Source organism: Lepidochelys olivacea (genome assembly GCF_965140295.1).
Source record: "Lepidochelys olivacea isolate rLepOli2 genome assembly, chromosome: 2".
In the NCBI taxonomy this organism is placed as follows: domain Eukaryota; kingdom Metazoa; phylum Chordata; order Testudines; family Cheloniidae; genus Lepidochelys; species Lepidochelys olivacea.
In genome coordinates this window covers 211,233,929-211,250,373 of record NC_140412.1, presented here as the reverse complement: position 1 = coordinate 211,250,373, position 16,445 = coordinate 211,233,929, and the positions used below count along the sequence as shown (strand labels likewise).

The window sequence follows — 16,445 nt, the reverse complement described above, 5'->3', positions numbered from 1 at the left end:
ATAGCAGCCACCTGCTGCTTCCCTTTAGCAAACTTGTTCCTGCTGCTGTTCCCTGGGCCACTTCCCTGTGCCCCAGCACATTCAGCTTCACCCTTACCTTTGGCTAAGTCTTGCTTGAGTCCCAGCAGCCAGCCAGGAGCACCTTTCTTGTTCCCCTGAACCCTGCTGGCAAGTGCTCTGTCCAGTCCTGCAGCCAGCCAGAAGCACCTTCCAAACTCCTCTGGCTCCAGCCAGCAAGCAACTGAATCTACTCTGTCCAGCAGCAACTTTTATAGAGGAGCCTGCTGGGCAGCTCCCTGCAACCCCTCTCTAGTTAGCTGCTTCCCATGCAGCCTCTCTAGGAAGCTTGGAGGACTCATCTCTTCCGCTTTTTTCCTGGGGCAGGGTGTGGTAGGACTGTGAGGCGTCCAGCAGGGGGGCTTCAGGTCTAAAACACCCTGTCACAGTTTACTACACCCCATGAAGCAGGGCATCAGAAGGTAAGCTCTCCCGGTGCACCAGGGGTTCTTCTGAGGCAGAATTTCTCCAAGAGCTTGCTTGCACTGTGAATCCAGGCCACTCCTGTAGCTGGGCTGTGATGACAAGGCACAACGGAAGCCTATGTTATCATTATTTCTGCTTCTGAGGCTGTTTGGAATACATCTTGGTACCTTGTGAACTAGCAAGTCCTGCTAATCAGATAAGAGTGAATGGATTTGAATGAAAATAGATTTCTGAGGCTCAAAACAGGCTCCCATGAGAGTGTAGTTAATCTCATAAATGCAGTATGTGTTCAGTGCAATTTAATGACCAGAAGTATGAGCATAAAATATTCCATTTGGGAACAATAAACGCATGTGGTAGGCATGAAGGCACAGAGCCCAGATTTCATTAATGTAGTTTTATATTTTGAAAAAGAATATTAAAAAACACTTGAAAATGCAAGATAAATGCAACAGTTGCTTCTACAAGTTTTAACCTTGTATTGCTTGGCCATTTTGACATATAAATTATTGCTTACTAGCTCTCATAAATACACAACACAATAATATGTACAAGCATGAAATATGAAAAAGAAAATATTGGCAACAGTGACATTTTTGGTAAATCAGACTATTTCATACATACCAGTTCTCATAATGGTGGATAACTACTAGCTGTAGTCCCTGAGAAGTTAGGTAAATACCTTGATTTGGGGTTTTCTACTGTTTTATTGTTAATGCAGGCTGACAGTATTATGGCACTCCAGTTAAAGAGAATATAACAGGCAAGTGTTCTTACCTCAGTTCACTGACTTCATCCCAGTTTTCTTAATAGTGTAATAAGAATACAATAAATAGACTATGCAAATAAATATTAATCTGCTAAAAAGTTTAGTATTTACAACTTTCTTTGTATTTTTTCCCCAGAAAAACTATTTTAATCTGGTTTTGGCAACATGTAATCCTTTTTTGCCACTGGCATCTAAGTGCAGCTTGTTAACTATCTAGAATTGGGCTGAAATCCGAAGCACACATCACAGAAGTATCTAGATGTGACATGCCAAAATCCCAAATCAAAGATCTGTAGCGTGACCCCGCTCTTCCCTTGTTTTGTCTAAAAACTGCTCTGAGCTACTAACAAACACACACAGAGAGTTTAATCTGGCATGTGGTTGGGGTAGACTGAGATTTAAGATTTTCGGTAACTATTCTAAAATGGTATTAACAGTGCTACCATTTTGAGGGATAGTGATTAAAGACCACAGTTTTGCCAGATCTAGAAACTGGGGGATGGATGCTCCACCCAGTCTCCTCCATTCCATAGTATTCCTTTTCAGTCGTCCTCGCAACCATCTTTCCCTCAAATGCTTGCCAGTCTCCACTTCAAAATGAGGACCCTGCCGGCCTTTTTTTGCTGCATGTTCAGGGCAGTTGCCTTCCTATTAATACTGTGGCTACAAGGTGAATATTCTCTGCATGGAGTGGATGCACTAAACATACTTTGCCTTTCACAGCTGACGATGTATCCAGATAATAAAGACCTCTATGTAAACTGCTGCAGTTTGTAGGACTGACTTCATACAAAATTACGTAGCATGACAATGTTTGAAATTTGGCATTTAGATGACAGAATTTTTAGTCGGACTGCAAACCTGAGTGTGGAGAGCAGGGTCATTCCCTCCCCTTACCGCGCTCCTCCCCCCCACGCTGTTGCTTCACGAGCAGAGAGGTGTAAACTATTACTACCAAGGCTATTGTAGGATAAAAGTTGCAGAGAATTGAGAGCCAGGTGCATTTCTAAAACCCTTATTCATATTGAGTAGTACTTTACTATGCACCTGTCCTGCTAATTTCAACAGAACTACTCACTATGAACTAGGGTACTGGATCAGGTCTACAGTGAGGTGGTATTACAGTTGTGCCACAATGAAAAGATCTCAACAAGGGGGAGCTTAAGAATCAGTGAATGTTTTAGTTAATGAACCCAGGGAGGGGACTCAGTGAAAATTTACGAACTGCAACAAAACAAAAAACAAGCATTATTTGTGATTTGTGTTTTTATACTGCAAAAATGAGTCCACTAAAGCTAGTGTCCTGACTTGAACAGTTTTGGTCTGTTTGCACAGAAGAGTTATTTACAATATGTGCAAGCACACCTACAGAAAAACATAGGAAATTTTTACTCCATGGCCAGCAAGAGTTTATTTTTCTTCTTTTTACTGGGTAAAAAGATTTCTTTAAAAAAAAGAAAAATCATATTGTATTTGATAATACCAAAGTACAAACAAATACATTTCTGAAACATCTGTTTCTTTTACATTATAACTGTACAATATTTCACAGATGGGGAAACCTGAATGCATCTGACAGAATTGCCCCAAAATTACTTGTTAAAGCTGCTTTTCTGTCCCTTTAAACCACAGATCACAATATGATGAAGAGCATGCTACTTCAGCCATTCTGGTGGACCCAAATGTCAACAAAAGAGCATTTTCTTGGAAGTCTTTCTTGTGTGATAAGACAGGCAGGCAGACACACAGTACACCTTCACTGCCACTGCAAAGAGGATTTTGCTATAAGGCTCTCTACAATAAATGGTATTTACTGTGAAGCACATTACATCATCTATAGTATATACTAGATTATTTCATAGAATATCAGGGTTGGAAGGGACCTCAGGAGGTCATCTAGTCCAACCCCCAAAGAACTTTTCTGGACCATTCCTTAGCCCTAAAAAACAACATTATGATGAGAGGGTACTGTAGACATGAATACATTGTGAACGTGACTTAAAACATAGTAATGCCAATGAATATTATCTTGATTTGTCTAAATGAAAATTGGGGCAGGGGTGGAGGAAGAGAAGTGTTAGAAGGATATAATGTTGAAAGCCTATTCAGGTTTCATACATATGGAGAATGAGAACCTGTAATACATAAATTATGCTCATTTTTTCTTTCAAAACATAAAGCATATGCTCAGCATGTTAGATTTTACTGTCTGTAACAGGATATTTCCTGTTGTCGTTTTATTCAGTAGTAGGATGACCTTCCGGAAGGTGTATAGGAGACTACAGTCCAAGCAGTAAAGCACTGAGCTCCCTTTTTAATAACCAATAGCATACTAACTGCAGAAGTTAGTGACAAACTAGGATAACTGGAATGGGAGCAAGTAATAGAGGTTTTTTAACCTGTACCTTTTAGATAGAGGAAGAACTGCTCTAATTGAGTTGCAGGATAGCCCTCTTGGTCCCTCAAAAGGGGAAATGCTGTGTTTGTCTCCATAAACTGTGTCAAGATTAGATTTATCTTTTTACTGTCTGCTCTGAAGCAAATTCTTAAGAGAAAGTGAAATTAGGAGCGTTTCAGATATCAGCTTCTGTTGACTTACGACCTCCAATCAGGACACACAATTGCATTAACATGCAACACTGTCTTATACAAGTTATTTTTTATATTCCCATTCTGAGGTGTTTGCTGTTCTCTCAAATAAGACACTCCTCCGCAGTCAGTGCAGCAACATGGATTGCACAGTATTTTTTTCCCCCAACAATCAATACTTCGGCAGCCTCATGTTAGTGAGGTCCATACTGTATGGTGAATTGTGAGCCCCCATGTCACATAGTGTTGCTTGCTGGAATGTTTTGTTATGGTGACATGATGCTTCCTTTCCCTCTAATACTGGCGGAGTCTGGATTGAAAGTTACACTGGACCACCAATATGGTCACATAAACCAAGCTTCTTAGCTTAAACAATGCTGCTCTTCTCCTTCCTTTTCCGATGATAAATGGAAATGGCACTATCCTTGCCCTGGAATGCTGTGAACAGCTCCTTTTCTTGCTTTGCTTGATTTTCCTGTATCATGTGACTACTGATAAAACTCAGTAAACTGTTCTCATATAGGGAAGCAACATGCTTGGCATAAACATTCACTTAATTAAAAGTGCTGCAGTTACAAGGTTACATGAAGCTGCGGGCGCTCACGCTCGAGGCTCTATCCGGTGAGAAAGCTCAAACAGCGTTTGCTGGTTGTCAATGACATGCAGGTGATAGACATGTGGCTTCAGCTCTTGATTCTCCTTTGGAGGAACTTCATTGCCTAAAGTTTATAGGGAGAAAAGGAAATGAATCCGAGATCAGTTTTCTGACCGATCCATACTTTTTCCAAATCTGAGCCAAACATGCCATTAAAAATGGCAAGTGAAGTGTGATGGTCCAAAACATCTGCAGAGGACCAGATGCTCAAGTGGGAAGATCCTTATCCTCAAAGGGGAATGGAGGGGAAGAAAGTTCTAAGCCATGGAGACACAATGCTCTGAAACTGCAGCTTTGCCCCCTTGTCTGCCTGCTTTCTTGACATGCTTCTGACACCAGAGAGACAGGGAGCGGGAGGCATAAAGCTGGATTTCCTCATGTTGGGAATATGCTCAGCAGTCCCTCTGAGGCTGATTTAAGTGCTACTTTTTAGTGCTACTCTGTAGTCTGTCAACAAGAACAAACTCTGAGCAGGGGCTGAGGATCTAGCATTGAGTGTTTAAATAGCTGTAGAACACATGTACAACAGCAAGTGGACCCCTGAATCATTTCCTTTAGATCAGGTGAAATGTGACAATGCAGAATAGACAGAGGACAACTCTTCAAAGATTTTTTTTTTTTTTGGTCAAGTCTCTAGTTTTGATCAGTTATGCTTTTGATTTCGGCTAAGGTGGCAGAAACAAGGGAAATGCTGTTATTTCACACGAGTTCCCACAGCAGCATGGCTTTAACCATGCACCAGAAGAAAACTGAAGGGTGGATTGAAGAGAAAACTGAGATGTTATCTGCCACAAACTCTAGTCGATGTTCTTAAAGCAATGTTAACAAAATTACCATTAAAACAAACAAACAAACAAAAAAAAAATCCTGGAACCAACAAGCTTAACATCACTGCTCTCTTAGCTGCTTTTGTTTCATCCATCCCCATCCATACTTTATCCATTTAGAATGTAAATTCTTTGGGGCACTAGTATTGTCCTTATATTTGTCTATAAAGTGCCCACCACAAATTTAGCACTATGTAAATAGTCACATGACATTGTGAGTTCAGACAGTTCTGTATGCCACTATTAAAGACATTACTGTGCAGCACCTGTCCACACACTTCACAAGCACCTGGGTGATTTGTAAAACACTGCAGCAGAAATGAACAGGAGATAAATTGGAGTAGGATGTTATAGGAGACCTTATAGTTCTCAGGGAACAGATTCCATGTTTTCAGCAATTGTGCTAAATACACTGAAAATTATTCAGAATTCAAAGTCTCATTAGCACTTGAAATTACAAAAGGCTGAATTACTGTACAAATGTTAAAGCTGCTATGCCAGATTTCTGAAAGACTATTATTTATTTTCTGGATTTAATGTGGAAAAATATTATTTCCATCAGAATGGCATTTCAGTATTACTTAGCCACACTATCATTTTCTAACCCATAAAGTTTTTGGTCTGCATGTTTAATTTTAAGACAGTTATAAGCAACAACAATATCTTTTGCTTAGTTTTATTTGAATTCTGTTCTGTGGTGAGATGCCTGCTATTTTTAGTCCAAACCAGAGAGTAATGCAGGAGAAAGATTCACGTTCCTGAAAGCTAAATAAATCCACTGGAAAAGGAAGCAGTCCATAAAGTCTCAATAAATATTCAGTGAATTCATTTCATGCCTAAATGAATTTAACAAAAAACAGTGCCTACAGGAATATCTGCATAAACTGTTTTTTAAATGCCAGCTTCACAATAAGGCCAAGCTTGTGGTAAAATAAAACAACAACATACTTCAAACCAGCAGACTGTGTGATAAATCTTGGGTATTAAACCTGGATTTATGTCATGACACAAATATTTATAAAAAAGCAAAGATGTCTTTAAAAATTCATTAACTTATTTTGCAAAAGATCTGCTTAAAGAAAAAAATAAATTAATTCGCTGAATGAGATTTACAGGTAAATATTCAGGTTTAATCAACACGTCCTTTAGGGCCTGGATTAACAGAGTGAAAATAAGAGAAGATGTACTTACCTGCATGCTTTCCTTTCAGCGCACGTGGAAATAACTGGTTCATAATTAATAAGTAGCCTTTGTATTCTTAAAAGACTGCAACTATATTAGGTGACATTATGAGCCAAATTTTCAGCAAAACTCCCACAGACTTATCTATTTGAACACCCAAAATGGGTAACTATGGCTGCAATTACCCTTTTTGTATGCCCACCTGCAGGTTTTCATATACACCCCCATAGGAAACTGTAAATACTGTAGACATGATTAGGAAAAAACAATCTAACATTTATTCTTCAAACCAAGAAAATTCTAGGTTAAGGCTAAATCACAGGTCTGAAGTTCCTCCAGGTAGAGTGGCATTAATGTGGCATTTATTTTGGCCTTAATGTGGCATTTATTTTAGTGTGTTTCAATTAGAACCCTACCACTATAAAAAATATTGTGCTGTCTTTCCCCTCCCTTGTATAATAGTAGTGAAAGTCATACAGAGAATAAGAAGAAAAGTTTATAGATACCCAATTGGTATTAGTGGAACACTATGAAAATCCACAATGATATGTCACCTTTCATCTAGTGAGATGCCAATACAAGTTTGAATCAACTGCTGAGAGTTCATGTAGGAGACTGGTGATTCTCCATCCTAAACACACCACTAGTTATGGGAAGCTGTAGGATACCTCACAAGCTCATCAGGTAATTAGAGGTTTCAGAGTAACAGCCGTGTTAGTCTGTATTCGCAAAAAGAAAAGGAGTACGTGTGGCACGGTTAGTCTCTAAGGTGCCACAAGTACTCCTTTTCTTTTTTCAGGTAATTAGAGGCCTTTATGATTTTTTTTCTTCTGATGCAGGTCTGTAAAACTCAGGTCTTGTGTAACATTACAGGTAGATGACTCTGCATATTGGGGATTGGGAGAACACAGCATTTTGTGAAAAATGTTTTTCAAACATTTTCAAAATTGTTTTTTCTGGAAACAATTTGGAAAGTAGCTGTAATTATATTCTGTTTGCTGAGGTGACTTTCACAATACACTCTCCCCTCTTCTAGGTTAAAACAAACGGCAAATATGTTTTACTGTAAAAGTAAACCTGGGCCATGGGAGAGGAGACAGAGAGACCGGGAAACAGTTCTTTTGATAAGTATGTAACTAATGAGAGACAAGTAGTAAACTGTTTTACTACTACTTACCACATTGGTTATTCCTGCAATGTCTCAGTGATCGGACAGTATCAGCAATCATGTGCTGTGAAATAAAACGTACAATATATCAGTGCAGAAATCTGACAGGGGGGCTGTTGCTAGAAAATCCTTCCCTAGCCCCACACTTTGCAACAGCAATAGTAGCAAAGGTGGGAAAGGAAGGAGGCAGGAGTTGGAGACATTTAGATTAGATGGAGAGAAGGTGTTTGTTTGTTTGTTTGTTTGTTTTTGGCTTGGTGTCAACATATCCTGAAACAAGGTTAGTTCTTTTAGACTCCTTTCACAGAAGGATTTTGTTGACACTACACAGACAGAGGGGGTCTTCCTAGAAACCCATGGAAATTGACAATGAAAAGGGTAATTTCTCTATGTTTCCTTCTTTCAAAGGAGATGCTTGAAATCCACCCTCCCTTTCCCCCTCATGCTTAGTGGAGTAGTGTGTGTCAAATGCACTATTGGACAATAGTTTTAAACTGTTCCAGAGAAAGCAGATTTGTGTTCATGTGTGTGAAAAATTACGTGACTTCTGTTAAAGTAAAAAACTCCAAAAGAGGAAGATGTACTTAATTGCATGCTTCCATTTCAGTGCATGGGGGAGTAAATGGTTCATAAGTCATAAGCATCCTTCATATTGTTATTAAAAGGCTAAAACTACATTCTAGGCTAAGTTTTCAGCAAGATTTTCCCCTTCACTCAGTTTTTACAAGTCAAGATTGTCTATAGAATGGTAACGATTTGATTTAATTTGATTAGTTGATTTTAAAAGATTTTTACCGTACTGTTTTTCCTTAGCCAAAATAGGGTGCAGATGGTTGCTCAAATTAAACAGAGAAAAACCTTTAAAATTTTGTTTCACCGTTAGCATCACATCCTTATTGGATATCAATTGGAATAGCTATGTCTAAGTTAAAAGAGCTACATTGATTTTCACAAGTGGAGGATCTGGCCCATAATGCTGTTAATGAATGTTTTCTTTTGATTGCACTTAGAATCCAAAGGAAAGAGCCAATTGAATTGGGCCAGAAGCCCTTGACTGAATACAGTGACTAAATTAAGCAACCTGCCTGCAATTAACAATAGCAATATGGCATTTTATGGAACCAGTACAGGCTGTTCTCACACCTCCTTCAAAACCCAGTCAGAAGTGGAAAGGATTAGCTTCCCCGAGCAAAGCATAAGCTTGGAATGATGTAGCATAATTCATCTCTCCACAACCACAATATGAATTGTTTACAATGTTCCCTCACAGAATCGTTTATGACGAGAACAACTGAGTATATGCTTAATGAAGACTTCATGTTCTTTAATAAATCAGTGAAGCAAAATCATTTTTTTCATCTGTGTTCCATTTACCATGAAATTTCTCAGTCTCTTACACTAACATCATTTTCTTGCACTGATTAAAATAAAGTTCTAATGAGAAGTCCTAGGTTTGCATGACCAATTTCTTAAATCCCACTAGAGCTATGACATTCCTGTGTTCTTCTGCTGTTGTTGCATCTTCCAGTTTATATCCCATATTTTGAATTTGGCTTTCACAAGTAAAGGAGAATCGACTATGTCACTCACAATGTCACACTGTGCTTTCTTCCCTCTTTTCAGAGTAACAGCCGTGTTAGTCTGTATTCGCAAAAAGAAAAGGAGTACTTGTGGCACCTTAGAGACTAACCAATTTATTTGAGCATAAGCTTTCGTGTAGCTCACGAAAGCTTATGCTCAAATAAATTGGTTACTCTCTAAGGTGCCACAAGTACTCCTTTTCTTTCTTCCCTCTTTGTTACTCAGTATGGGCTCCATCTGAAATTAGCTTCTGTGGCTGATGCCCCAGGGAAACTGGCTGGACCACTTTACACTCCATTCTCATGGAGATTGATCACAATTCTTCCTTCTTTAGTGGCTTCATTAGGCATTTCACACTGTCCCTCTTACTCTGCCTGACCCAGCTGTAATACAGAAAACCTGTTAATTCATCTGAAAAGGGACAGCTATTTTCTGATTGTTTTAATAGATGGCTGCATACCAGAGTGTGATAAATATGGAGGAATGCATACAGTGACTGAGGCCATGTCTACACTATAAAATTATGTCGACCTAACTTATGTTGACATACAGCTGCCAGAGTAATTACATTGCTTATGCATGTCTATGATTTACTCCTTGTGTATTGCCAGTGTGTGGTACTGTGGGACAGCTCTTGAAAGCCAGTAACAAAGCAACACAGTGTCTACTCTGACACTGCATTGACCTAACTACATTGACCTTGACTCTACACTGCTCATGGAAGTGGAGTTATTAAGCATAACGGGATCAAAATTTAACTATAGATGCGTCCGTAGTTAGGTCAATGTAAGCTGCCTTGCGGCAATCTAACTCTGTAGTACAGACCAGACCAGAGATTTGACTGGTAACCACTCTTAGCACATGATCATTAGCAATAATTCCACTCTTTATGGCAATCCAGCTCATCAGTATGCTCAGAAGTCCCACAGATATTTTTGGGCATGATCCTGAAAACACTTATTTACATTACATGTATAGTTCTTACTACTAGTCCACAAAGGGACTGCCTGTAAGATGATAAATACTGATGTGTTAGAGTTTACAGGATAATACATTAAAGTAGCAGCGGTGGCCGAGACATGTTATTACTACAAGAGATATACAGACGGTGGTTGTGATTGACAGAGGAATAATGAAAGAAGCTATATTTCAGCAAAAGATGTCAGCAAAGAACATGAAGATACTTATAATACAATGGTAACATTTAGACTAAGGTTACCATATCAATATAACCTCTTTTTTGAACCTCTTTTCTCTGTCTGGGCGGAGGTTTCAAATTTCAGGAAATGTCCTGGGTTTTTGTAGAGCAGGCAAGATGCAGCTCAGAAAGAGCCCTGATTGGTCTGCTTCCAGATTGCTCCCTCCCTGAATCTGCAACTGATTGGTCTGTTCCTCTACAAGCCACAGCTGCTGGATTCCACCCACTCAGGCCTTGGCTCTCAGCTCTGGGGAAGGGATCCTGCAGGGAGGCACTGACTGATGGCTATCACTGCGTTCTGGACTCATGCCAGCTGCCCTGCCACTGTGACAAGGAGTGACACTGTCCTCCACCTTCAATGAATATGCCTGTCACAGGCATCCCTGCTCCCCCACCTCACACACACACACACTCCCCTTCCCATCCAACCCCATACTTCCCCTTCTCTCTAGTAGTATCCTCTTTTTCGGGAAAATGAAATACTGTAACCCTAATTTAGACCTTATTCCATCCATTTATTCTTTTTTCATTTGCAATTCTCACGTTAAGGCAAGGGACACAATAAATATTGGCCTAAATAATTGTAATCTAGATCTTACAAAACAGAAAGTTAAATTAAAAAGTGCAATCCCCCGAGCTTTTGCTAAGTCTGGTCTATAGACTTTCCTAATTGACTCAACAGCTTATAGCTTTTCTTCCCTTAGTGAATTTATTTCTTTGCATTTTGAACAAGCTTCTGATTCATTGTATTCATATCACATTGAATGCAGGAAATAAAGATTTGAAAATCCTGAATCTAATGGAGATATGAATTTCAAAGCAAAGATGCTTTCATATAAGGAAAATTCCAGCACAGCTGTGATGGTAGGTATACTGCTTCCGTACAGAAGATTTTATCTCTCTCTCTCTTTTTTTTTTTTTTGGCAAGATCAATTTCAAGCACAATTTTGAACTTAGTTATTTGCAGGTGCAGTTTAGTGGCTTAATCTTGAATCAACTGAAGATGATTGACACACTTCTTGCTAATTCCATACCAATAAATCAAATACTTAAACATCCAAATGAACTAGAATAATGCTTATATGGGGTGGGTCTACATTACATCTTTATCTTAAGAGTTCTCACCCTTGCTACCATTGGTGGGAGCACTCATGCACACAGGGCTGCAGGCAGATTTAACAACCATGTTGTCTGATCCTTCTCACAGCAAGTCTAGATGACATGGTGGTTGAAATGCTGCTGGCTGTTGATAACAGCCTTCAGTAGGGACAAAATCCTGACCCCACTGACTTCAGGCTATCTGGAACCAGCCTATCACCTTGTAGCTCCTACTGGTAGAGCTGCCCTGGTGACAGCAGTGGTAAGAAAAAAACAAAAGGCCTGATTAAGACTGAGTTGGAATCAGACCCTGTCTCCAATAAATTAATATATAGGCCTGTAAGGGATGTTTACTAAAATCAGTGTGCATCAAGGACTAGTTCAATTTACATCTTAATGAGACATACTTGTGAGAGCAATTGAAGAAGAACATGCTACTAAATTTATATGCAAACACCTAAAGGTCAAACAGTTAATGGACTTGGCACAAGAAAACCTTTTATTAAATGCAAATTAGTGTTCTTCAAAGCACTGCAACAAGAAAAGGTACAAGAATCGAATTGAACATACAAAGAAGGGACCACCTAGATTATAAAGTTACCCTGGGATGAAACAGGGAGAAATGAATTGGTCTCTCTGTTTACTCATACAATAGGTACTGAATAGAGTAAATTAGTCGTTTCCACAACAAAGACAGAAAAAGATTAAGATCAGAAGGAGAGATATGCCTCATCACTTTTTGACACATATCACATACCTAAAGGGTGGACAAGCCTGATGATATTTTGCTGAAACATGAAACTCCAATATGTACACTTTGTATCATGCTTAACCATACTAATGTAACTAAGGCCTAATCTGCTCTAGAAAAGGTTTGCCGGTATAGCTATTCCAGCAAACCCTCCTAGAGCATACACATCTTATACTGGCAAGAGAGTGCTTTTTCTGGTATAACTTATACCAGTCTCTCAAATAAAATAAACTATTCTAGCAAAAGCACTTTCCCCGCCAATATAACTGTGTCTACACTAAGGTTTTTGCTGGTACAGAGATGTTGTAAAGAATCACACTCCTAAGTGACATTACTATACCAGCAGAAGTTTCTAGTGTAGATCTGGCCTAAGCTAAAAGCCTAATGCACTACCCTCTACATAAAGATTTATTTAGCTGTATTAATATTGAGCTTTTATTGTGTATATTCTTCCTCTTTAGCTCCGACCCAAATCATAAAGTTACTTTCATTTAAAATAACTGGAATTAGTGATGACTGTTAAATTGGGGTGACCTGCTGCTGCATACCTTGGGGGAGGGCAGGGAGGGAAAGGGAAACTAAACTCTGAGAAGAGGCTGAGCAGGGAGAAGAGGCAACAACAGTTTGAGAACTTATGCTTGTTTAGATCGTGGGGCAATGCACGCTACAGGTGTGTAATTTGTAAAGCACACCTAATGTGTTGTGCATTAGTTGGTCCATTTAGACCCTGTTGGTGTGCATAAAGGTTCCCTAGTGCACTTTACCCCACCATAGACAAACCGTTAGTCAAGGATAAATATGATGCTGTGAGGGAGCTGGTGAAGCTCATGGAGAGAACTGAACAGGCTGAGAGATACTGTGCTTGGTTATCACAGCATGATACATTTAACACAAGAGGTGGGGAGAAGGGGAAGAGAGAGAGAGAGAGAGAGAGAGAGAGAGAGAGAGAGAGATGGATTTCTCCACAAAAAAGAGGAAGTTGTAAAAGATAAAATGTACATACCAGCTTTTCAAAATTGACAAGGTTATCCAGAAAAGTTTTATTTCCTTCATGGATGAACGTTACATCTACAAAGTTTAAAAAGAGATACTATATTATTAAATGTCATGGCATTTTTTCAGTTGTTTTAGATACAAAGGAATGGAATGGTGACAAAGGAATAACAAAATAAGGAACAAAACAGTCTCATAAGTATTGCGACAATGTCACATGTTTGTGTTACTTACAGGGCACAAACAACTATCATTGGTTCTTTCATTAAAAAAAAAACAGAAAATGTGCACCTTTATGGCAACATTAAGCAAGGGAAATTTCAAGTACAGAATGTGAATTTATTACTCACTAAACATAATCTAGGGACTTCCAAATAACACTCTTTCTATCAAACAAGACAGATGATACACTGTGCTGTCCAGGGCTCAAATCAAAAGTACAGTGGTTGATGGTGGGAAGGGGAGCGCAGTAATTGTCGGTGCATGGGTTCCACCCTCCCTCCCTGCACACGGTGAATCTATCTGAGCAGCTAGAGATTTTAGAGTGGTTGAGGCAGGGCTGTGGTAGATCCATGAACACAGAATTCTGCTGAATAAATTCTCTTCAGGAGGAGGGGACAAAAAGGTTGTAGAGACAACTGTTTTCCGTAGGTAGTTCTGCAACACCTTCCACCCGCACACACCTGATTACTATGAAAGTCTACTACAGCGATGGGCACATAAAGCGACAGACAAATATTAAATACAATCCATTAAGCCAAAAATCACCTTGCAGCAAATGCCAAGATTTAGCTCTTTGGAAGTAAAACAGTTATTTCTGGTTCCACAAAGCAGTACTAGGGAGAGTTTTTAATGGAAAAAAAAGACATCAGTGGGAGGTATAGGACTACACTCAGGGCAGATTTCCAATTAGGCACAGTAGGCACATGCCTAGGGGCACCAGCATTCTAGGGGGTGCCTCAAAGTTAAAAGTGGGTTATGTTTTAATTATATGTATTTTTTTTGGTATTTTATTGAATAAATATTTAAATTACCACATATTTCTTTTCATTTCATTTTTTACGTAAAACACGAAGGGCAGCTGTAGGCAGGAGGGATGCTGAAGGTGCTGTGCCTAGGGGCACGTAAGGTGTAAATTCGGCCCTGACTATACTTGGCACCAGTATGCAAACTGCATGCAGTATATAAAAGGAAGGAAAGAGGCAACACAACTGTTGCTAAGTTAAATTCACACTGAAACCGTAACTTCAGAGAAAAACTCTTTTTTTCAGAGAAAAAGGAGAGACAATAGCAGTCGCAAGACCATATAGTAGAACTGCTGGTTTGATCATGAAGAGTATCTACCTCAGAAACATACATATTGGTGCCTGCAGTGATAAGATGCTTTTGTGGCACCATTTTAGTAAGATGATGGGATGTCACAAAAACACTCCGAAGGTAATGGCCATGTTTTCCAATTAACAAATAGTCCTCAGTAATTGCATTGTATGTATCTTTCCATGGAATGCTGTGAGAACCCATGCAAAAGGACAACAAACCAATTTGCCTGCCATTATGTACCATGGCTCACTATTGTGGTATCTGAACAAACCATCCCTGTTCTGCCCCATTTGGTCTCCTCTGCCAGTGTAGGTGGAGGAGAACATCAGTCCCAATGCAATTAGATTATAGGATTGCAAATCTGCAGCTGAAACAATAACATCTTTCTTTTTGACAATCCCAGAACATAAAAACAGTCAAATTGATTTACTTCCTTTTGTTTCAAAAACTCACTCTCAGGTATCAGCCTGAAGGGGATTTTGTAATTACTTATAATGGAAATTCTAACTGCTTTATATGCTGGGAAAAAATTCTGAGCTAGAATTTATAAGGCAGAGCACCCTGTGTTAGTGATGTAGAGCTGCCCACCCCCAGGAGAGCACTAGGATGATTTCTGCCTCAGGGAAGCAGGATGCCTGCCTGAATTTCTTAGTGAGTAGGACAAGCACACCTACTACTGCACTCATTCATGTTGTGCAGGCTGCTCCTCTCTGCATGCTGCTCCCACTCAATGGACCAGTGAGAAGGAGGTGAGTGGGACATGGCCCTCAGCTCCCTGTCTGCTCTGGGGTACACTGCACTCCCAAGGGAGTAAAGAGGGAGCAGTTCCTGTATGCATGGACTGCAATTCTGACTACTTCTCACATGCAGGAGAAAGAACGATCTAAAGAAACACCTTTTTCTCTCCCCTCGTCCTTGCACTTACTGCACACCTACATGAGGACCAAGCATGTCCCTAAATGGCTACATAAATTTATGATCACAGAAAAAAGAAAAAAAACAGTTAGATTATGTTTGTCAGTGCTAACAAAGAAAGGCTTTGCACTGAAAACAGAAAAGCCAGGAGAGTTCAATTCTGTACTTGTTCTGTGAAGACTACACAGCTTTGCTGCCAACAGCTAAGAGCCTAGATAAATTCAGTGGAGCAGAAAATTGCATCTGAGCCACGCTGTAAGGGTGAAACACTGGATTTTATAAAATATTTTTATATAATAAAAAATATAAATATTTTATAAAATATTTGAAAAACCAGCCGGATTTTACCCTCTCTGTTTAAGAACTCCCATCTTGTCATCCATTAATATATCATGACAACAAAACTAAAATTCTCCTGTATATATACAAACCCCTCAGATGACTAGGGACCTGGTAACTCCCAGACATTTTCAGCCTGTTTGGAGAATTTTCCCTTGAAAACATTTTACATGTATGCACCTGTAACCTGGTTTTAATGAATGTACTAAAGAGAACACTTCTGGAATACAGGGACATCAAATGAATTTGTCATGATCAAAGACAAGATGATTAATAATAAATGAATCCAAGATGATAGGATACTTGAAATACCTGCCACTTAATTGGCTACTTAACTATGTTAAATAGTTCATTGTCTTTCTCAGAATTCACAGGGTGTAAGGGGTTGATTCCCAAATCCTCCCCATTCATAAGCACCATGTATGTTTGATAGATAAATGGGAGAGTTAAATCCAGTTAAATCCAATTCAATTAAATCCAGTTCAATATCCATTAAATCAATCATAACCTCTCCTCTGGCTAAGTAACGTTTGACTTTTCTCCCATTGGTACCCATCAATGTTGTTTTCATGTATCA

General features: G+C 39.3%; 1 protein-coding gene across 1 annotated transcript in view; it reads right to left on the bottom strand.

The window, feature by feature from the left end:
* Positions 1-943: 943 nt before the first annotated feature.
* RAPGEF5 (Rap guanine nucleotide exchange factor 5) overlaps positions 944-16,445 on the bottom strand; it is a 218,244-nt gene continuing 202,742 nt past the window's right edge. Inside the window, exons 24-26 of the mRNA XM_084618683.1 lie at positions 13,305-13,369; positions 7,683-7,737; positions 944-4,560 (exon numbers count right to left, since the gene is read on the bottom strand). Of these exons, the coding sequence (XP_084474809.1) occupies positions 4,442-4,560; positions 7,683-7,737; positions 13,305-13,369 (239 nt within the window). The 3' untranslated portion in view covers positions 944-4,441. The remainder of the gene's footprint in view (positions 4,561-7,682; positions 7,738-13,304; positions 13,370-16,445) is intronic.